Source organism: Lissotriton helveticus, chromosome 1_1, assembly GCF_964261635.1.
Source record: "Lissotriton helveticus chromosome 1_1, aLisHel1.1, whole genome shotgun sequence".
In the NCBI taxonomy this organism is placed as follows: Eukaryota; Metazoa; Chordata; class Amphibia; order Caudata; family Salamandridae; genus Lissotriton; species Lissotriton helveticus.
Genome location: NC_136057.1, coordinates 91,348,413 through 91,372,398, shown reverse-complemented (window position 1 = coordinate 91,372,398; position 23,986 = coordinate 91,348,413). Strand labels below are relative to the sequence as shown.

Sequence of the window (23,986 nt, the reverse complement as noted above, 5' to 3'; positions counted from 1 at the left end):
CACGCCACGAGGCCGGGTCCAACACGCGTCCCCCCCAGCTGAAGGCGGGGAGAACTACCCATCCTCTTGGGGGTTCTCTTCGCTGAGGCGGAAGAATCGGGACAGGCCGTCTGCGTTGGCGTGGTCAACACCAGGCCGGTGCTCAACCGTGAAATCCATCCCTTGGAGGGAGATGGACCAGCGCAGCAATTTGGGATTCTCCCCTCTCATCTGCATTAGCCACCGGAGAGGTCGGTGGTCGGTTTGAACCCGGAAGTGAGTACCGAACAGGTAGGGCCTCAGCTTCTTCAGGGCCCAAACCACCGCGAAGGCCTCCCGCTTGATGGTGCTCCACCTTTGTTCTCGAGGGAGTAGCCTCCGGCTAATGAACGCCACTGGCTGATCCAGGCCGTTCTCGTTCACTTGGGACAGGACTGCTCCGATGCCATGCTCGGACGCATCCGTCTGGACTACAAACTCTCGGGAGTAGTCGGGGGCCTGTAGGACTGGGGCCGTACACATGGCGTCTTTCAAGGTTTCGAACGCCTCTTGGCAGGAGGGGGTCCAGCTGACCTTTTTCGGCTGGTTTTTGGAGGTTAACTCCGTGAGGGGGGTCACAATGCTGCCGTACCCTTTGATAAATCTCCGGTAGTACCCCGTGAGTCCTAGGAATGCCCGCACTTCCGTCTCGGTCGTGGGGGCCTCCCAGGCCACGATTGCATCGATCTTGGGCTGGAGGGGGGCTACGAGGCCGCTTCCGACCTGGTGCCCGAGGTAGATTACGGACCCTTGTCCGACCTGGCACTTGCTTGCCTTAAGGGTGAGACCAGCCCTCTTCAGGGCTGTCAGCACCGCCCAGAGGTGCTGGAGGTGCTCGGGCCAGTGGGAACTGTAAACTGCGATATCGTCCAGATATGCAGCGCTGAACTCTTCCAACCCCGCCAGTACCTGGTTTACCAGTCTCTGGAAGGTGGCGGGGGCGTTTTTCATCCCGAAGGGCATCACCCGGAAATGGTAGTGACCATCCGGGGTGGAAAAAGCGGATCTTTCCTTGGCTCCCTCGGTGAGGGCGATCTGCCAGTATCCACTGGTCAGGTCGAATGTGCTAAGGAAGCGAACAGCCCCGAGGCGATCAATAAGCTCGTCTGCTCGGGGGATGGGATGTGCATCGGTTCTGGTGACCGCCTTGAGCCCGCGGTAGTCAACGCAGAACCTCAGCTCGGGAACAGCGCCGGGGGCGGCCGCCTTCGGAACCAGGACCACGGGACTAGCCCATGGGCTGTCGGAGGCTTCGACCACTCCTAGAGCTAGCATCTTTGATACCTCGGCCTTGATACAGGCCCGGACTCGGTCAGGGACGCGGTAGGCTCTGTGCCGTACCGGGGGGCTGTCCCCGGTGTCCACGTCGTGGACGCACCAGCTGGTGACGTCGGGGGTGAGGGAGAAGAGGTCCGAGAACTGTCCCAACAACTGGCGACAGTCCTCGCGCTGCTTGGGAGAGAGGGAGGAGGAGAGACCCACCCCCTCTACGGAGCCATCTTTTTCTTTTGCGCACAGGAGATCGGGGAGTGGCTCCGTTTCTTCTTCTTCTCCATCGTCCGTGGCGAGGAGCAAGCTCAACTCGGACCGGGCGAAGTGGGGCTTGAGGCGGTTCACGTGGAGGACCCTCAAGGGGTTCCTGGGGGACTCTACATCGATGAGGTTGGTCACCGGACTCTTGCGTTCTACCACCTTGAAGGGCCCTGTCCACTTGTCTTGCAGGGCACAGGGCTCCACGGGGGCCATCACCCAGACCTACTGTCCGGGCTGAAACTCGACCAGAGTGGCATTCTGGTCATACCACCGTTTCATTTCTTCTTGACTTGCCTCGAGGTTGGCCTCGGACAGTTCTCGGAACTTCCTAGTCTGGTTCCGGAGGGCCAGAATGTATCGAAACAAATCGGGAGGGGGCTCTGGGGCCGCCGTCTCCCACCCTTCCTTGACCAGGCTGAGGGGCCCCCTGACGGGGTGCCCGTAGAGGAGCTCGAAGGGGCTGAACCCCAGGGACTTCTGGGGGACTTCGCGGTAGGCGAAGAGGAGACAGGGAAGGAGGACGTCCCACTTACGCCTCAGGGGCCCTTCGAGACCCATGATCATTCCCTTGAGGGTCCGGTTGAATCGCTCCACTAGACCGTTACCCTGGGGGTGATACGGGGTGGTGAACTTGTAGTTCACCCCACATTGTTGCCAAAGGGACTTCATGTACTTAGAGATGAAGTTGGTCCCTCGGTCGCTGACGACTTCTCGGGGGAATCCCACCCGAGAGAAGATCCCCATGAGGGCCCGCCCCACTACGGGTACTGTCACAGTTCGGAGGGGAATGGCTTCGGGGTAGCGGGTGGCATGGTCCACCAAGACAAGGATATAGCGGTGACCCAAGGAGGTCCGGGGGTCGAGGGGGCCCACGATGTCTATTCCCACCCTTTCAAAGGGGGTACTGACCACGGGGAAGGGCTGGAGGGGGGCCTTGCGCTTCCCTCCGCTCTTTCCGCTGGACTGACACGTGGGGCAGGACTTACAATGGGCCTCCACATCGGAGCGCATGCCTGGCCAGTAGAAGTGGGTGACCAGGCGGTGGTATGTCTTGTCTTGACCCAAGTGTCCCGCCAGGGGCACATCATGGGCCAGGTTCAGGAGAAAGCTGCGGAAGCGTAGGGGTACCACCAGCACTCGGGCTGACCCTAGCTCGGCAGACTTTTGTTTGCTGTACAGGAGGCCGTTCTCCCAATAGACAAAGTGGGAGCCGGACTGGTCACCCGCGGCTTGGGCGGCGGCCTGCTGCCGTGGCCCAACCAAGGACGGACAGGAGGTCTGTTCTAGGCAGAATTCTTCTCGGGACGGTCCTCCTTCCTGGCGCCACTGGGCCAGCTCAGGAAGGTCGTCCAAGCTCGGGGTCGGTTCGACGCCAGGACCGAGGGGACCTGCGTCGGGGGGGAAGCTCTCCCGGGGAACAGCCCAGGGGCCTCAGAGGATGTAGGGACCTCGGGGTCCTCGGGGGTAACCGGTGCTGCCTCTGGGGTTGCCCCTCGGGTGGTCATCGATCGGTTGTTCACACAGGCCCATTCGGGCAAGCCCACCATCTCCAAGTGGGTCCGTTTCTCAACCCGCTGCCATGGGGAGCTCTCTAGATCGTTGCCGAGCAGGCAGTCCACGGGCATGTCGGAGCGGACCGCCACTCGTAACTCTCCGGAGACGCCCCCCCATTCGAACGGGACTTGAGCTATCCGGCAGGTGCGGACGGAGTTATCAGCGGCAATCACCCTGCAGGAAATGTGGGGAACAATCTGGGCTTCGGTGACTAGGTGGCGTTTGACTGCGGTGATACTGGCCCCGGTGTCTCGGAGCGCCCCTATGTGGTGGCCATTGACAGTCACCTGCTGTCGGTACTTCTCTGTATTGTCGGGTAGGGGGGCGCCGGGGACCATCTCCCTATTACCCAGGGAGACTAACATCATTGCGGCGGGGTCAGTTCCCTCGAACTCCTCTTCTCCCTCCTCTTCTTCTAAGGCTACTGAGGTGATGTGGCGCGCTGGGGGCCCTGCAGCGGCAGGCTTCTTGAACAAAGGGCATCGGGGGTCATTGGCATAGTGCCCTGGTTGCTGGCAATGGAAGCAGGCTTGGCTGACTCGGGGCCCTGGCTTAGCTTGGGGAAACCCTGCGCGCGCTGTGGGAGGTGAGGTGCCGGGCTGGTTTCTGGGGGGGCTGCGCGGGGACCCTACCTGGGATCCCCTCTGTCTATTCTGACCCCCTCCTCCCCTCGGGCGGGATGGTCCTTGTTCGTTTCGGCCAGAGTCTCCTCCGGGCCCCCGGGGTACTCTGGTGCTCACCCAGCGATCGGCCTCGACGGCCAGCTTCCGGGGGTCAGCCAACTTGCTGTCCAGGAGGTGCTGTCGGAGTTCCACAAAGCAGTTCAGAGACAAATGTTTGTAGGCAATAAGGTCGATGAGCCCCTCGAAGGTGGGTACCTTGCTGCCCTTGATCCACCCTTCCAGGGCCCGGCTGTAGAAGTTGACATATTCTACCCATGTGGTGCCGGGGATCTTCTTGCATTCTCTGAAGCGTTGGCGGTACATTTCTGGGGTGAGCCCGTACCTTGTGAGGAGGGCTTCTTTCATGTGGCTGTAGGAGGTCTGTTCGGCAGACGGTAAGTCGAGTAGGGTGTCCCTCCCCTCAATCAGGAATCGTCCCCACAGCCCGGCGCCCCAATCTTTCTGCGGCACTCGGTGGGAGGTCATGGCGACCTCGTAGGCCTTGAACCATTGCTGGATATCATCGTTCTTATAATATTCTTTGACCACGTCCTTGGGGATGTGGACCTTGGGTTCCACCGGGGGAACGGACTCTCGGGTTGCCGCTGCTCTGTTGTCTTCGGTCCGGACCTTTAGTTCGATCTCCTTCATGCTGCGCTCGTGCTCCAGCTGGAGTCTTTTCTCTTCATGGTCTCTCTGGAGTTTCTTCTCCTCCAGTTCTCCCTGCAGCCGCAGCTGCTCGATGGCTAGCTTCTTCTCGGCCAGTTGGAGTTCTCCTTCCATTTTTAGACGGGCTAGTTCCAGCTCGTGGTTTCGGGTGCGTTCTCGGTCGGTCATCTCTTCTCGAGACAGACCTCTCTCTGTACTGAGAGTCCGCGTCGGGGACTCTGTCCTTTCTCGCTCTGGAGCGGGGGTTTTGGTCAGGGGGACTTCTGTCGGTGCTGGAGGTTGGGCGCCGGCCTCCACCCAGACTGTTAGGGCTTGTTGAAAGTCTTCTTTGGTGTTTAGTCCCGTTGTCGGGATTTGGCGATTTATGCAAAACTGCTTCAGCTGCCGGTGCGTATAATCTCCCAGAAGTTCCATCTGGAAGGTGGTCTCGTCGTTCGTGATGCTCATGGTTGCTCTTCGTTCGGGTAGTTTGTCAGTACTGTACGATCCTTAGACGTAGGTTCTTATCGCGACGCTGCCACCAATGTTAGAAGGGGCAATCTCAGAGGGCCAGGTTATGCTCACCCGGTCACCCCAAGACCCACCTCTGCCACAGAACTTGCCGAGTCTTATCGTGAGGTCCTCGCCGGGGAGGACTTCGAGTCTAGGATCGTACACACTGAACTCTCACCACACTATGAACAGACATCACACCGTTGGGTTCGAATAACAGGTTCTTTATATAAGCAGTAAAACGAAGGAAGCACTCTTATGTACACAGTGGTCGAGGGACCACAAAGTCTCGTGAGGACTCCGGAAGGGGGAAGCGGGACAGTCTTTTAGTCCCTGGGTCAGTACGGGCGTACCCTGCGCACAGCTCTCAATCCTGGAGCCGGGGGATACGGAAGATGATGGTCGTACTGGCTGCTTCACCTTAGTCGGGTCGGCTCGGTCGTGATGGTAATCTCGATGGTCCAGCCAGACCAGAGTACTCCTCGAGCCGTGACGAGGTCAGCAGGGCTCGATCTGGAGAAGTTCGTGAGGAGCCGCGACAGCGTCAGCAGGGCTCCGGTGGTCTTAGAGGTCGAGCCGCGACAGCGTCAGCAGGGCTCCGATGGTTACAGTTCAGCTTGAGCCGCGACAGCGTCAGCAGGGCTCCGATGGTTACAGTTCAGCTTGAGCCGCGACAGCGTCAGCAGGGCTCCGATGGTTACAGTTCAGCTTGAGCCGCGACAGCGTCAGCAGGGCTCCGATGGTTACAGTTCAGCTTGAGCCGCGACAGCGTCAGCAGGGCTCCGATGGTTACAGTTCAGCTTGAGCCGCGACAGCGTCAGCAGGGCTCCGATGGTTACAGTTCAGCTTGAGCCGCAACAGCGTCAGCAGGGCTCCGATGGTTACAGTTCAGCTTGAGCCGCAACAGCGTCAGCAGGGCTTCAGGTCCAAGATACAACTGCCCGCTAGTTGTCGGGCGGGCCCAGATATAGTCCAGTGGCCCTTTGATGTCCGGACCCTCGCAGGCGGAGGTCTCAAGCCCTGAGGGCTGGCCGTCGGCGATGTCCGGCGGTTGGTTCTTTGATCCTTTGAAAGATGGGTCCGGGAATTCCCAGACGCCCAGCGGGTCTGGAGCCAGCACTCGGGGAGGCCAGAGGTGCGATCGAAACTGGCCCACTGGGGAGGGCCAAAGGTGTGACAGATACCAGTCTCTCAGGGGAGGCCGGAGGTGCCATCGAAACTCCCTGGCTTATCTCACTCGGGGAGCGCTTTACCCCCCAGCCGGGACTGGCGGGCCTTTGGAGTCTGGGTTTCGCTGGGGGCCGAGGTCACGCTAGGCCCAGGGAGTCGGGGATCTCGGGAAGGGAAAAATGGCTGCCGGGCCTTGTGGGGCATGCAAGGTTAGGCGCTCGGAGCCGGGAGCGGGACGGGGACATGCGGGCCTGGTCGTGGTTTACGGGGGGTTCGGGCTTATCGGGGGTGAGTCGCCCAGCTTCGGGGTGCAGGCTACTCTTGCAGGGTGTGTCAAGGGATAGAGGCGAACCACGCCACGAGGCCGGGGCCAACAATGCCCTTGGAGGGTTCGAGTGAAGGAGTTGGGTAGCTTGATCAGAGGGTTTCTTTCTCTCACACGTTCATCCTTCAGGGGTCTATGCATCCCGTCCTGGTACTTCAATACCATGCTGGCACATATATGCTACTTTTTCTCTCTGGACTCTTCTCGGCCATAACTGCCCAGTCAATTTTGTTTTCTTGTCATCTCCTACCCTGACAACACTTGTGTTCATTGTTTTGACAGTACATTAAACACAAACAATGAAAGCCATGCAAGCAGACTGTTGTGTTTGGATGTACACTTTTGTTTAGTAAGAGCTATAGATTCTTATTCAGTCAAGTCTTAGCACAGCTTCCCAGGACTGTATTTTGTGGTATCCCCAATTCATCCTGTTCTACTTATGTGCAAATATCAATTCTGTATGAACATAATAACTCTTTTTTGTTGTGTAAAATTACTGTCATATGTAGAGTGCTCACATGGTTCCACGTCACTGAGACATCTCTTTTCCATTCTTGCACTTTGCTTTTACATATCATTATCAAGTGTGTTTTTCCAATTGGCTTCCATTATACACTAATATGTTAAATAAAGACCCAGAACTAGGAAAGTTGTCTCCCAGGGATAGGGGTTCATCTGGCCATCCAAGTCATACCTCGTCCAAGCCTATCACCTGAAGTAAGCCTAGACTGCTCAGATAAGCGACACAAATATTTCTGCTGGAAGAATCTACCATATTGGAAACATGATTGCTGATCCCTCTAAAGGGCAGCCAGGTAATGACCTTCAGGAAGAACTAGAGGAAACCAAGTTGTGTGATGTTTGGATGGTTTCCTTGGGTCAGTTATAGCTGTATCAATCTAGGGAAAGTTGCTCTTCCACCTTGAAGAGATGCACTAGTGATATGTAGACTATCAATAAATTACTTTGTGGGGGTCTAGCCACCTCTAGTTGAAAGCACTCAGTGGTCCTGTCCTTCCAGAATAAGGCTTGTCCCTCGCCTGTGCTAAGCACTTCTGGACAGTAACTGGTATAGTTTCTGCTCACACATGGGACCAAACAAGCCCTGGTGGATCTATAGAAAAAGCCGCTTGTGACAAGGGATTGGGGTCTATCGGCAGTCCTAATTCTGTTGTATTTGCTACCTACTACTCTTCAACAGGTGATGCTAGAGGGGGTGTAGAATAGGTTGTGTTTGTGAGAGAGTGTTTGGTGTTTACCCACCAGCCATCCACAGGTGCTGCTAGTGAGTGTGTGAAAGAGGTAGGTTTATTAGTGCCTTATACTCACCCATCAGTCTTCTACAGTTGCTGCTGGGGGAAGATGTAGAATACGGTTGGGTTTGTCATATTGTCTGCTGTTCACCCACCAGTCTTCTACAGGTGCTGCTGCAGAGCACGTAGAATATGTTTGGTTTATGAGAGAGTGCCTGCTGTTCACCCAGCAGTATTCTAAAGGTGCTGCTGGAGAGTGTGTAGAATAGGATGTGTTTGTGATAGTGTCTGCTGTTCACACACCAACACTGTGCAGGTGCTGCTGGAGAGCGTGTCAAATAGGTTTGGTTTCTGTGATAGTGTCTGCTGTTTGTTCACCTCTCAGTCTTCTACAGGTGCTGCTGGAGAGCGTTTAGAATAGGGTGGATTTGACAGAGAGAGTCAAGGAGTTGCTGGCCTCTTTCACAAAGAAGCGGCTATTAGTGTATTCATGTTTGCACTCCCGTTTGAGGTACTTGATTGGAGGTGCCACCTGAACTTGGCATAACCCTTCTGTTCCCATTTTAAATGCCTACATGATTATCTTGCCTTTATTCTTTACACCATGAAATCTTGATTTTCACATGTGTGTTGAACTCGCTCAGCTAGCGATCCATCTGGACTTGGGAGAAAGGGAACCAGGACCAAAACCTTATTTCTCTCAGAGTGTACGAGTAAGTGGTTGACATACCCTGGTTGTGTCTGCAGCTTCCAATTGATGTTTTGACTGACAGATAGTATTACTTCAGGCCCCTCACACCTCCCCCATGAGGAAGGTCCTGGCCATGCATTTCACACATTCTCTCTTCATAAATAACAAATCACACTGAGCTTACAGAATGTGAGTGAATGAATCACTCAACGTTTGGAATTAAAGTATATCCCATATGAAATCGATACATCAATAGTACAGAAGAATACATCAATAATAAATATGCATGTGAACATCAATCAATCAACTCATTACCAGTGGTAGGAACCAAGGAACTGCAGCATCAAAAGTATAATGTAATCCTAAGTCTCAAAATAATTACATATTTGATTAAACATTCAAAGATACACAGACTGACTCAAAATGATTCCATAGTTTTTCACACCACTAGTTAACTGAAACCTGCAGAACTATGTACCAGCAGCATTTTCCAAACTATGGGTGACGGGAATTAGTAAACTAACAAAGTCACTTTTTGGCCTAAAACTCACAAACTTAGACTATTCCTCGCTAGTTTCAGTCTGTTCATACTTTCGGCCAATTACAACAGAACGTCTGGCTCATCTGATGTTAAGAAGAACATTGGGCCATATATATCAAGCTAATTTTTTGTCGCAAACGCTGCGAATCGCAAAATACAGCGTTTGCGACTAAAAATTTGCTATTCCCAATGTATGAAGGACAATCTCATCGCAAAATGAGCAATAGCTAAAATAGCAATTCCTTACGTTGCGAGACCCTGAATACTGCGATTTCCCTAGCGATTCCTTATTTTGCGATTACCTTAGTTAGCGGAAATCGCAAATGGGGAAATCGCAAAATAAGGAATCGCTATGGAATGTATGAAAAAATCGTAATTAGCGAATTGACGAAATTCGCATTTTAGAGATTCGCAATTAACACCAAGTAGGAGCAGGTGGTAACCAGGTGCAAACTATATAAGGGGTCCCACAATTCAACAGTTTTTTCCACAATGGCTGGGCTTTACTTGATAGCCAGGAGGCTGAGACTCAGAGCTGCTGCGCAGAGGAGGAGACGCCAGGAGAGGATATTCCGTGCGCGCATTACCATCTTCCAGCGAACTGAGGAGGACATCCATACACACTACAGGCTGGATGAAGAGAGCATCCTTGATTTAATTGATGAACTCAAACCCTTCCTTGAACATCCCACACGCAGGACACACTCCGTCCCCACCCACATCCAGGTCCTGTGCTCACTCCACCTCTTGGCATCTGGTAGTTTCCAGGGGATGATTGCCTCTGTAGGAGGGGTGTCACAGATTGCACTTTCCTTTTTTTTCCACGTGTTCCTTGATGCCATGGTACAGAGGCTGCATCACCACATTCACTTCCCAAGCACCCCACCGGCACTAGACCAGACCAAACAGGACTTCTATCAAATTGCCCAATTTCCCCAACGTCATCTGATGCATAGAGGGGACACACGTTGCAATATCCCTCCTCCCAGAATGAGTACGTGTTCAGGAATCGCAAATCCTACCATTCCCTGAACATACAGGTGGTGTGTGATGCCAAACACATCATCATGGACATTGTTGCCAAATACCCTAGCAGCACGAACAACTCTTTCATCGTCCGTCACAGTGGGATACACCGTAGACTCACAAGTGGGGAATTAGATGAGGGACATCTACTAGTTAAATGAATTTGCGCAGAGGCCACACTTGTTAAGGATAGCATGTGCAGGACAGTGTTTAACCATATTCCTCCCACCCCACAGGTGACAGGTGACTGATGCCCTACCTGAATCCAGCCAACGCAGCGGAGCGGCGGTACAACAGCACCCACATAGCAACTAGAGGCACCATTGAGAGGACATTTGGGATACTCAAGAGCAGATTCAGGTGCCTACACAAGAGTGGAGGGGCACTGCAATACAGCCCACAGAAATTGTTGCAAGATAGTGGTAGCATGTGCCATGCTGCACAACATCGCCACCAGGAAAGGCACACCGGTGGAGCTCAGTGAATCTGACTCATCAGATGTGGAGGGGCCAGCTCCAAGACACATGCCAGCCAGTGTAGTTGGTGCACCTGCTGGGCGCCAGAGGGGAGATGAGATTACATGCAACTATTTCTAAGTAAAAAATATGACACAATGCTAGATATCATTTGTCAGACTGTGTTTTATTCCTTAAAATCAGGATTCTTAACGCCACGCAGCCTGAGTGACACACAATGTCCATCCAAATGTCCAGCACATGTTCCTGCACAGTGCAAGTCATCCATCAGGAGCAAGTGTCCATGTGAAGTGGGTAGCTGCACCCATCCGGTGGTCCCATTTACTACACCTCAAAAGCGGCGCTGTCGGGAGGAAGCCCCTGTTTGGGGTTGCACAGTGCCCTCCTCACTTGGGCCACTAGGCTTACTGGTATGGCCACTACGGCGCCTATCCATAGTGGGTGGTGGGGTGGCACTGCTCTTTCCTGATAGGGCGTCCTCCTCAGTAGGAGTCAGGACTCCTGGCCCAGTAGTGCGAACTGCCCGCATCTCATCCACAGCTAAAGTAACTTGAAGCAGGGCCCTTTCAACGTCCTGGCTGTTGTGCGCCACCTTGCGCTGCATGCAGATGCTGTGTCTTGATAAAACATTGGTGGCAGAGGACAGGCGGTTCACCGACCATGTGTATAAGTCTAGGCGCATCTCCCTGCGCCTAGCATCACAGTCGGCCTTGAGTTCTGCACAGAGTGCCTCCATGGCACCTGTCATGCCCTGAAGCCTGCACTGACTTCCCTTTGTAATAACTTTATATTTTTGCTTGCAGGCGCTGTACCTGCAACATGTGCAGCTCCAGTCCGCCAAACACAAACTCATCCCCTGGGTCTGCAGCACTGCTGGAAGCATGGGACCTGCGTCTGGTTGGGACTACTGGTATCGGATCTGCACGTGGACGGTGTTGTGGTTCTGGCTGTGTAGTGTCAGTTTGGACATCGCCATCAGTGTCCTGGCCCTCGTCCTCCAATGGGGGTAGTGGTGGCACAACATTCCTCCTGCGGCGATTTGGAGGATTCACTGGGCTAGCCTCCTCCTCAATGTTATCCTCCTACCCTGCCGCTTGTCTGGTAGGGGATTCGCCCTGTCTCCCACTGCCTGATGCCTGTGTTCCAGTTGGTGATGTGGACGTAAAAGCACACATTTATTTACTGTTCTGACTTGCACTTGACAATTATTAAATATCACTTGTTGGAATTACATGTATCTTGTTTTTGCCTTTCCTGATGTGCACATGCTATTGGGGATTGACTGGGTGTAAAAGCACCACTGTAATGTGCATGAGACTACATCTCGCATAATGCATTGGAGTGTGTGCTTGTGTACCTGCACTGGACTTCTAGTTTTGTCCTGCCCCTAGGTCGCTGCTGGGTGTGTGGGGGTAGTTTGGGGGGTCAGGGGTGTGATGGCATGCTTCTTACCTTGTCCTGGTCCCGGGGGGTCGGAGCTGTCCAGGTCGGCCACGCCCATGACACTTTCAGGAAGTAGGGTTCCCTCCACCAGTTCCTCTGAAGGTGTTGAGTCAGTGGCAGTGGAGGTCCCTCCACCAGTCTTCCTGGCTTGCTCCAACCTGGCAGCCACCTTCTCCTTGGAGCGCTGGTGCATGTCATACCAGCGCTTCCTTAAGTCTTCCAAGATCCTGTGTATTACCCCAACAGCATTTACTTTCTGCTGGATTTCTGCCCATATGTGCCGCTTGCGTGTCTCAGGCACCCTGAGTGATTTTTTTCCAAAAAGATGCTCATGGCTTGTAACCATTTCTTGAATGAGCACCTCCAGCTCAGCTTCTGAAAACTTTTGCTTCCTCTTCCTCTGGTTTTCCCCCTGCTACTGTTGGGGGATGTCCTGGCTGGTCATGACTCTTGTGTCCTGCATTCTTTTCTCCACTGCAGAGTTCCCTCTCCACCACACCTTCTCTCTGTCTGTGCTTCAGAAACTCAGGTGCAGCATGGGTAATCACACTTCCTGGTTGTGATGTCATCAAGCTGCACCTGAGTTTCCGATTCTCAGATTTGCGTAATTCGCAGATTTGTGATTTTTTCCGTTAAGGAATCGCTATTTCGGATATCGCAATGAAAATACCAATTTTTTGAGAATCGCTATTTTTTCCGATTTATTACATACATACCGTTTTGCGATTCTGATTTTGCGATTCGCAAAAAATCGCTAATTCAGAATCGCAAAACAAGACCTTGATACATATGGACCATTATTACATATTTGTAGGCTCTCTCACAAGCTTTTTAAAATAAATGTCATTTTTATTTTAAGGGTACAAATACATTGACAAATGTAGCTCAGTCCACAACTGCTTACAAATTGCTACTCTTGTTTTCCTGTTATGGTTGTATGATGGAATCCAGCATGCATTTACCCCGCATGTCTTTACCACGCAGTCAGTACCCCTGCGTGCGACATTACCAAGCACTACCATGCGTTACTTTATCACACAAGTCGTTACAATGACTTGCATTAGGTGGGGCTGGACTTTTGAATAGTGTAAATTACTATTCATCAAACTTCAGTCTACGCAACAATAGGAAAGGTGTTGGACTTAAAAATCCAACACCAGTCCAACAATGCATCCCCTACGGCAAGTCGCTGTAACGACTTGCGTGCTAAAGTAACGCATGGTAACGTCGCACGTGCGTACCAACCTCGCTGTAAAGGCTGGTTGCTGTAAAGACTGCGGGGTAAATGATGTTTCCCCCTGTTATATGTTTCCTCTGCACCACAACAACCTGGCATCACAGTGACTGTGTGCACCTCTTTATTCTGAACATCAGCACTGAACACTAGGGACAGATGTCTTCTCAATCAATCAATCATTTAAATTAGTTGAACATAACTAGTGCACTCAGCCAGGGGGAAGAAGACAATTCTCAGTGAACCCCAGCTGTGTTATCCAGGAAAGGTAGCCATGTGGCCAGGAAGTGGTCTTTCTTTAGTCACATGCTGACACTCTTGACTGTAATTGTTTCACAAACACTTCAACACTAAACATGCCAAGATTGACAGACCTAGTCACCCACTACACTCCCAGCAGAAGCCTTCGCTCCAGTCAGACCTTCTTAGCAGTGGCCCCTAGAATAAAAAGGACCAGATCTGGCGGCAGGACGTTCGCCCACAATGCATCCAGGACTTGGAACACCCTGCCACCGCATCTCAGAGCCAACTCCAATCTTTCTGCATTTCGCAAACAGCTAAAGACCTTCCTTTTTAACCTACCCCATTAACCTCAAGCTAGCCTCCTTTACAGGTCTCTGGTAGGTTTCTGGTTATTCTTAGCGCTTGGACGCCTCCAGGCAGCAATTCGCGCTCTATAAATCTACATCCAAATCCAAACAAACATAAAAAGGTTTTTTTTGGTTTACCCATTCAAACAAGCAGAGAGATTCATTTTTAGATCCGTATTCGTGGGGCCAATTTGTTTCTTCAATAAATTTTCAAATGACCCAGTCTTACTCTACTAATGCTATTCAATAATGTTCATTTTTAGACAGGGTTCCCTTCCTTGACAAGAACTGGGGAACAAAAAACATACATTTCTTATTAGCAAGTAAAATCCATAATTGCTCTGTACATTTTTATAGCATCAGAATTGATTATATATGTTTCATATTTTAATGGGAACAATCTTTTGTTTTTCATTTCCTATGCTGAACAATAATTTTAAGATTGGAGTCCATTATCCATCTGCGCTCTACACAACACTGCAAAAGCTGTAAATGCTTTTGTTTGTTTTGTGCTCGGCCTGACTAACACATATCTGCAGCTCTGTGATTTTCATTAATGAACCCCCACTCTTCTGAAGAGATGCCCTGTGCTTGGCCTGGCCATCTTTCAGTGTGCAGCTTCATGACTTTAAGGACTTATTGTTCTACCTGCGTGAGATCCAAATAAGCCTTGATTTTGCTTTTGGTTCTATGGGAAGGCACCCACCTTATACGAGAATAAGGTAAGAACACACACTAGGATATTGTTCTTGATGTTATGCAACAAAATTAATATCTAATCAAGAACAAATGCCTTGATAATAACGGCATTAAATAATTATAACTGTGAATATTGCTAATATAAATGTGTGAAATGTTATTAAAAATAAAATAAAAAGTGATGTTAAAATACATCTGCACAGTATGCTCTCCAGTACGGTACAAACTATCGAACATGCTGTTTCGATGATATGCCTTGTCTAAGCAGGCATTATTGGGGTTGCCCTGGATTGCTCCGGCCTCTGCGTCCTGAATGGCTAATTGCAGACATTTTCTCTCTTGATCAGGTTGTGTAATTCATACACTAATGGCACCTACATCCCATTCAATTTGGATGTGTTACGTGTGATGTTATCAGCATCTGTTTAGCACCTTCTACCTCTACTATTGCAACAAAAGTCTTTCTTAAAAATGTCACATGTCTATGAACGTCTGCCAGTGATGACATTATAAAACAGCACACAGTCTACAGAGAATGAATGTTTTCACATATCTTTTATAGTCATCATACATTTTAATAGATAACACGAGTGCTTTATTAATTATGTGAAAGTCACTGAAGTGGCTGCTTACCCCCAAAAGTGATTTCTTATTTTAGAACTTAGAGAATAATAGTATTATTCCCACCTTCTGCTTCTCCAAGGTAAGTTTTATAGAAATACAATCTTGCATAAAACCAGCAATAGATGGCAGAAAGGCTGTGTCAGACATACTGAGCTATGTTTGGTAAAATAAGTAACATTACATTTGGTAGTAACAACACTTTTTAATTAAGAGACAAATGAGTGAATGGCATGCAATAAATGGTTGTTTGTATTATTTAATGTAGAGATCAACAACTATGCTCATATTTAGTTTTTATCCTAGGATATTTTTTGACAAATGTTGTTAGTAGCATGCCCAATTTGCATGTTGTGTGTCAGCTATTGTTGGCTCTTCTTGTTCTCGTCACTCCCCTGGAATAGAGCCTCTTTACCATCCTTCTGATTGGACGACTTGGATACTTTCACTGCTCGCTATGAGGAACTACGCGTGTCTTTTTGGTTAAGCGTTTCATGGGAGTGCATGTGTTTCGGGTTTATGGATTTACAGGTCTTATCACTAATCCCAAAATCTAGCTGAAAAGATCCTTGTTAGTCCAAGCATTGTTCATAGTGTTGCTTTGACTAGTAGTATGATCAGATATGCTTGCATGGTTTTTTCTTGCACTTGTTAAGAACACTGTTTCACTCAATAAAAAACAACTATATTTATTTTTTTAGTCAACCTTATGCTCGTCTTCTAATATGTTTCCAAGTATTTCATGGTTTTCTCTACATGTAGAGAAGAATAGACACTTTCATAAATCTATAAATATCTATGTTTTTCTTCATTCCTGCAAGTCGGGTCTTCTATCCTCTACTTTTTATTATCTGGTCCTGGAATGTCACACTTAATTGTAATGTTATAATTTTCTGTAATTCGTTCATCTCTCAATAACTGCACTTGTTTGCTCCTGTGTGTATCCACAGTTGGGTCACTATTATTGGCCTTACATTCTTGCCAAATCCTCTACATCTCTAGGATTATTTCAATTGGTTAATGAAGGTGTGTTTTTGCTTATGGCTGTGCAGATCTAATAATCGACTAAAGGCGTTCATACATTCAGTACACTTTTATTGCTTTTACCGTGGGAGTTCTCTGATGCTTCCTTAGCTTTGAGGAGTCACTGAAAGTACTTCTACACTCAATACAATGGTAAGGTTTTTTTTCCGTGTGTGTTCGCTGATGACTTTGCAGAATTGATAATTGACTGAAGCTCTTCACACATTCATTGCACTTGAATGGCTTTTTCCCCTGTGTGAGTTCGCTGATGTCTGTGTAGGACTGATGACTGACTGAAACTCTTCCCACATTCAATGCAATAGTAAGGTTTTTCCCCAGTGTGTGTTAGCTGATGGCACTGTAGGTCTGATAATTGACTAAAGCTCTTTCCACACTCATTACAAAGGTATGGTTTTTCCCCTGTGTGTGTTCGCTGATGTCTGAGTAGGACTGACGATTGACAAAAGCTCTTCCCACATTCACTGCAATAGTATGGTTTTTCCCCTGTGTTTGTTCGCTGATGTCTGAGTAGGACTGACGATTGACAAAAGCTCTTCCCACATGCACTGCACTTGAATGGTTTTACCCCTGTGTGTCGCTGATCTGTTTGTAAACATGATAACTGACTAATGCTCTTAACACACTCACTGCACCCAGAAGGCTTTTCCCCTGTGTGTGTTTGTTGACGATTCCTTAATATTAAGGAATGCCTAAAACTACATCCACATTTATTGCAATGGTATGGTGTTTCGCCAGTGTGTGTTAGAATATGTCTTTGGAGATGTGATGACTTCCTGAAGCTCTTCACACATTCATTGCAATGGTATGGCTTTTCACCTGTGTGTGCTCGCTGATGTCTTTGGAGGTGTGATAACTGACTAAAGCTCTTCATACATTCATTGCAATGGTATGGTTTTTCCCCTGTGTGTATTTGTTGATGTCTTTGGAGGTTTGATAAGTGACTAAAGCTCTTTGCACATTCATTGCAATGGTATGGATTTTCCCCTGTGTGTATTTGTTGATGTCTTTGGAGGTCAGATAACTGACTACAGCACTTCATACATACAGTGCAATTGAATTGTTTTTCTCCTGTGTGAGTTTGCTGAGGGCCCTTTAGTAGTGATGACAAACTAAAGCTCTCGATGCATGTGTGTGATTCTTTATTCTTGGTTAGTGTCTCTGGATTGGGTATACATTTGTCTACATCACATAACTGTGTTTCCTGAAGGGTCAACATGTCTGTTAAAGCAATTGTGTTATTCTCACACTCCGTAAATGTGTGTGCTATATTGCACATTTAGTTTCCGATTTAACAATAAAGTGCAAAGGGCAACTAATACCTGTCACACTCAAGGTCACCAAATACCTGTTGCACTCATAATGTGTGTAATACTTCTTTGTGGGTGATAGTGCCTTTAGAATGGCTATTGGTTTTGTACAGCTGGGGGTAAAGATTCATCTTCCTTTTGGTTGGTGCAAATTGGGACAGAAGTTTTCATTTTATGTAGCAGAATTCAACTTCAATTTAAACTTCAGTTGTCCGGCTCCACTTCGTTGTTCTTTTTTCTGCTTCCTGTGGTTTGGCCAGAAATGGTTTACAATATACATAAAAGACTGAATAGTAGTAGTCATTTTACGAAGCAAAGCACTGCTGTAAGCACATCATACCGATCTCAAGATCAAAGCTTGTACTGGATACTTTTTTATACGATAGGAGGTTTATCAGTGGTGTTGCCTACATTTTCAAGATCTGCCAGTTAAGGTTCAGGTTTGTCTGTCTAGGACTGTGCTGATGTTTTCCTGAATACTGGAGCCCAGTTTGTCATTGTTCTTGCAGATGTACAGTAATGTCTTCATTATCCATATTCTTTTCATGTATTCAAGGCTTGTTTTCTGTTGGATGTAAAGAAATGTATAATTACTACATGCAAATGTACTGGAATGTGAATATACAATGTTTAAATGGTAGTAAAAGACATCTTGTCTTTACCATCTTTGAAACTTAGTAAGGGATATTCCACCATACACAGATATTTAACTAGAAGTTCTGCTTAGCACAACACATCTTATTGACTTCAGAAAAGGAGGTGATTTGTCAGGGTTCACAAAGTAACTCAGTGAGGAAGATGCACTCAAGGAGCACCCACTTGCTACAGGCACAAGTTTAGGTAGATGCATATGATCAAGCTTTTGTCTGAACAAGAACAGATTATGGAAGAAGGTGGATCAGGATGTGTTGCTGTTTCTTCAGTTTCAGGAAGTGTATAACAATGGTAACTCTTCAGGAAGTATATGACAAGTATATAACAAAACTAAATCTTCAAGAAGTACAAAACAAAGGTAACTCATTGTACATTTTTTTCCAAAGCAGTGGAGCATCTGTCTGCATGCAAATAGCAGAAGACAGGTACTGGCCTGAAAGTCAAGTGCCCGTGGTTAGCATTGCAGGGATGACAAACTAGGTGCATAGGTACCTGAGAGGTACAAGCAGAGGAGGTGTACACAGGGGGTGCTTATGAGGTACAAACAGAAGAAGTGCAGAAGCAACTGTTTATGAGGTACAAATACAGGAGGTGCACAGGCAGGCTCTTGTGAGGTACAGTGAAGGTGCACAGGTAGATGGTTTTGAGGTACAAATAGAGGAGGTGCACAAGTAGATGCGTATGAGGTAGAAAACAGAGGAGGTGCACAGGTAGGTGCATATGAGGTACAAACAGGAGGTGCACAGGTAGGTTCTTGTGAGGTACAGAGGAGGTACACAGGTAGGGGCTTATGAGATACAAATAGAGGAGGTGCACCTGAGGTAAAAAGCAGAGGCGTTGCACAGGTAGATGCTTATGAGGTATAAAGAGAGGAGGAGCACAGGTAGGTTCTTGTGAGGTACAGAGGAGGTGCACGGATAGGTGCATATGAGGTACAACCAGATGAGGTGCACAGGTAGGTGCTTATGAGGGACAAACAGAGGAGGTGCACCTCAGGTAAAAAGCAGAGGCTGTGCACAGGTAGATGCTTATTAGGTATAAAGAGAGGAGGAGCACAGGTAGGTTCTTGTGAGGTACAGAGGAGGTGCACAGGTAGGTGCTTATGAGGTACAAACAGAGGAGGGGCACAAGTAGGTAAATGTAAATGTATTGCGATTTATATAGCGCACGTATCACCCGAAGGTATCAAGGCGCTTGCCTTGGGAACCCGTCCTGGTATTCCCCTGTGAGATAACCCCAGCAGGGTATCCACAAGGTGAAAGCCAGGCATCCCGCCGCGAGGGGCCGTAGTGGAGATTAAGCAAGCTATTGCCCAGAGTCGCAGAGTGTGAACCTGTTAGTCGAGTAGGCACCGGAACGAGAATTATCGAGTCCGTGGAATTTTTGAGCCCATGACCTGCCCAGGCGGGGAATTGAACCCTGGTCCAGGACCGATCTCAGCTTCCGGGTCTGCCGCCTCTAACCCCTGAGCCACACTTCTCCACCAGGTACGTATGAGGGACAAACAGAAGAGGTGCACAGGCAGGCGATTGTTCCTTTCTGGGTCTGCTTCCCTCTGCACTGGGCGGAGTATTGGCTTTCAATGAATCCTCTTCCTGCGGCCTCACATGGCCGCTTGCTGAGTGGGCGTTACCATTTGACCATTCACCTGAGAGCAGCAAAGCCTCATAAAAACCAACATCTGGAGCCTGCCCGCCTCAAGCAGGTGATTGAGGTGAGGGTCCAGGTGTCTGACAAAATAAGCTTCGGAGACATAAGCACCCTAAAATCACTCCGGTTCTCAGGGCGATCTATGGGATATTTTGCCGTCAGTCCACAATATCAAGTTCTGACTCCTTTTTCAACTCCTCTGGTTCTACACCTGCCTCTCGGACAGGTAACTCCTTCACAGATGTGAAAGATATCCTATCTGCTCACCTTATTACAACTGCCACAGGATATCATATACTTATAATAAGACGGACGGGATATCTGTCATGTTTGGTGGACCTTGTGTCCGATGTATTTTTAGTGTCAGAAAGTCTCCATTTTATGAAAGACAGTATCCTCTCAGTGCAGCTGTGAGTTGGAGTTATAATGCCACCACTGTTGTGTTTCTGTTTGCTTCTTTGCTTAGCTCCTGTCACCGATGCTCGTGAACTGTCAAGAGTCGATTTTGCTATTGTTTCACTCTGATGTTTCCAGTGACTGAAGCTCTTTACTCAATTGATTTTTTTAAATTTTGTTCCCAATGGGGACCATCAGCGAGTAGGGCTCGCTGCAAGCATAGGAGGCTTAAATGAGATCCAGAGAGCCATGATAGGGCACCCGGTTTAGTCTTCTCTAATCAAGCGTTCCAACCGATTCTGGGAAACGCAGTCTTTTTGTGACTGTATTTAACTCGGCTGGCGTAAGAACAAGCCAAGGAAAGTAATGCATAATGTGCTGCTCTCTGCATGGAATAAAGTGGTGATTTTCCGACACTTTGCACTTAGTAAACTCTAAATTCTGCGCATGCTTACAACATACCTCTTGGAAAGTGTATATTGGGGTGAGAACATAATCAGAGGGCAGAAATGAAAGGAGTGAGAAGAGAAAATGCAGAAGGGAGGAAAAGAGGAAAATAGACCAGCCTAGCGCTTGGATGCCCGAGGGTAGCCAGGCGCTCTACAAGTGCTTCATTATTATAAGCAAGGGGTCAGCCTTAGAAAAAGATGAAATGAAGAACTTTGTTTAGAGTCCCTCTTGAACTCTAATTTCATCACTTTCAGGGAGGGAGTGGGTCTGATTTGAACTGGTAGTGGGTACCAAATATTCATTGCATTGCCAGACGAGGGTCTAATGTCCGTAGATGTCTGTCAAACGAGGCGACTTGACATAAGGACCCACTTCCTGGAGTTCTATTCTTGCTCGATAGCCCAAGCCTTCCCTTAAAGGCATCAGATTGTATCACTGCATTGAAAAGCATTTATTAAAAGTGATAGTTCTCAAATATGACCTTAGAAAAATCGACATGCCTTCCCCACCCTGACAACAATACCATTATCAAATCAAGAGTCTAGACTGTTGTCTTGTGCACCATCTATGTGGCCTGGGTTATTATTATCTATGGAAAAAAATATAATTTATTAAATCAAACAAAGATGTTTTGTACAATGTTCATCCTGAACTCATAAATTTCAAGTTGCTCTCATATGTGTGTTAATACAGTAAAAGGAGTGAAAGTGAAATAAGACAATTGCCTAGGGTAATACAATTCGGTCAAGCGGGGAAGCCAAGATTGAGCCCATGTTTTCTAATTTCAGACTGACAAATTAGCAAGTAGGTGGGTATGTCTTTAGCTCTCTCGTTTTACATCACAGGTTAGTGCTATGTCTTTAGTACTTGGGGCTAATGTTTAGGTGTGGGTGACAGACAAAAGGCTCAAGCCCACCTCTATCACATGCTGGCAATTAAGCAGAGAAAGGTATTGTTTCAAGATTCATAACTTTCTCACTAAACCATATTTTATTGAGTGGACTATGAAACTGGGTGTTCTCTCCTTAGAGGCAAAATGGCACAAAGGTGACAGAATCAATGATAAATTGAACAGTGCAGCTCTCTTTAGTGCAAAGAATGGATCAAACCTGCACAGTTGCTAATGTAACTGGATCGCAAAACACATTAATGGTAACAGAGGCAACATTAAAAGGCAAAAAGCCCCCTGATGGTTTCTTTTCTAGGTATACATACACGTTTATCAAAGATACAGTGTGTAGTGTATTTTGTAAAGCGCACAGCTGCCCCAACGGGGCGTCCCGGCGCTGTATACCGCTGTGGAACCCTTCCTGGCTCTCCCTGTGAGATGCCCCTCCTGGGCACCCCTAAGGTGAAGCCAGGCATCCCAGTGTTGTTGGGGCCGTTGTGGAGATTAAGCAAGCTATTGCCCAGAGTTGCAGCGTGGGGCCCATGATTAGAGTAGGCGCCGAGGCAAGAATTATCGAGTCCGCTGACATTGAGCCCAAGACCCTGACGCGTCAGGACTTGAACCCTGGTCCCGGGCCTGATCTCTGCCTCAGAGTCTGCCGCTCTAACCAGTGAGCCACACTTCTCCACTGTCTCCAATGCCCATGTAAACCATACCAGGAGTGTTAGTAAGCACACACCTAATATTAAAGGATAGCTTCGATAAATTCAGAGCAGTTTACGAAGGGTTAGCTTCTGCACATTCTGGCATCAGTACTACAGTGCCACAGCAATGATAGTGGTGGCCATGTTTACTTACGAATGACACAAAATTACTCTTCTGTAGTAAGTCCAGGACCTACTCCCATCACGATATCCAATTTCCAGCATCTAGACGCTTTCGGGTATTAGCTTGTGCTTTATTATAAATAAATAAATATGCCTTGGGTGTCATTTCCTAATCAATTTTGGCCCACTATCAGCAGAATAACTACATTTTGGGGTTGATTCTTGCTCTTGATTTCTATGGGTGTGGCAGCACAACACTGCCCTGGTTGGAGCAGTCATACAATATTTGCAGTGCCTTGTAGAAATGAAAGCAGTTCATACCTTTCATTCAGATGATGGCCTTGCTTTCTCCACTAAGTAATTTGTGTATGCTATATCTGCTTTGGGAGTAATTTCCATCTGGATTGTGGTAAAGGGATCCAATTGTAGCAAGACTTAATAGTTAGGGCCCTGTATTCAGGATTGTTATGGTTTCATAGACTTTATCAGGTTCAGTGAGAACGAAATAATTTGCCTAGAGTAATAGGCTTGTAAACTTTTGTTTGCCTTATCTATATTTGTTCCTGACCTCCCTCTCCCTAGAAAACAAGTTGAGTTTAAATCTGATTTGGTAGACAACATTAACATTTTGAAGAGACTGGAATCACTCCAACAAATTCAAGAAATTAAACACAAGCTTACCAACATAAAACATATCAAAGATAAAAACAAAGCTGCTGAATTATGAGGAAAGCCTGGCGGTCCCAATACACAAAAGCAAAACAAGCAAAGATGATATGTCTATCCTTGGCAGGCTGGTGTGATGGTTAGAATTAAGTTATTATTTCAATCATGTGCCAACAAGCTAAAAATCAAAAAAAGAACCTTTGCCTCTAGCTAACTCTGGCCACCCTATAAAACATGTATCATTAAAGACAAGCTCAGAACTAATGATACAGATCAATATTTTCCTTGGACCCTGAAAGTCACTTCGTTAGCAATAGATGGCTGCAGATGCACAACTTTACATTTACTGTACTGTACATGTACTGAATAATTTCACTAAAATTACAAAGATGCATCCATAGATAGTAAAAAGCAAAGCTCTGATAAAATTCATAATATATCTACCCGTACCTGTAGCTTTCATTTCTGGGAGGCTTTTTATCCTCGACACAAGGGATTTTGGGCTGTTGTCCAGTTTCATTATTGAACAGCCTAACACTCCTTGCTTCGAGGACCTTATGTTTAAAAATAAAGGCACTCTTGGAGAATGACTACTAGATAGTAGAGGGGTCTCCTTTCAGAGCTCCAAGGAAAATGATGCCTAATAAGGCATGTTAGAACCTCGCAGCTAACCCTAAAAAGAGCAAATGCCTACCATCAGCCAGGCTAGCTTGAATCCAGTGGCAAAGTGAGCAAGGGACTCCCGTCCAGACATACCCTGCCAACTTAGGGCAAACAAAGCAAACACAAGACAATGATGGACGGAGCGCTAAAACATTTCAGACACTCACCCCCAGTCACAGATCTGGGTTGAATTCATCAGTTGGCAGGGTATGCCCAGACGTGGGTTCCTTGCTCACTTTGCCACTTGATTCAAGATAGCCTGGCTGATGATGGCTGTGACCCCACAACCGGTCCTAGGATGCTTGTTTCCGGTCCAGGGAAGACATGGCTTGGCAGTTCGGGCTGGACTGTTCCCATTGTGGAAAAGTAAATTTTGCCATGTTCTGTGTCCCTACGCCTCATCCATCATATGTTATGTGTGCATGACCAATATGCATATGTTA

The 23,986-nt window shown here is 48.0% G+C and overlaps 1 protein-coding gene across 5 annotated transcripts in view; it reads right to left on the bottom strand.

The window, feature by feature from the left end:
• Window positions 1-14,912: 14,912 nt before the first annotated feature.
• LOC144754962 (uncharacterized) overlaps window positions 14,913-23,986 on the bottom strand; it is a 225,443-nt gene continuing 216,369 nt past the window's right edge. For all 5 annotated transcript variants that reach the window (XM_078643369.1, XM_078643541.1, XM_078643621.1 and 2 more), the window contains one exon: window positions 14,913-17,913. In XM_078643369.1, the coding sequence (XP_078499495.1) occupies window positions 16,247-17,317 (1,071 nt within the window). In that variant the 5' untranslated portion in view covers window positions 17,318-17,913 and the 3' untranslated portion in view covers window positions 14,913-16,246. The remainder of the gene's footprint in view (window positions 17,914-23,986) is intronic.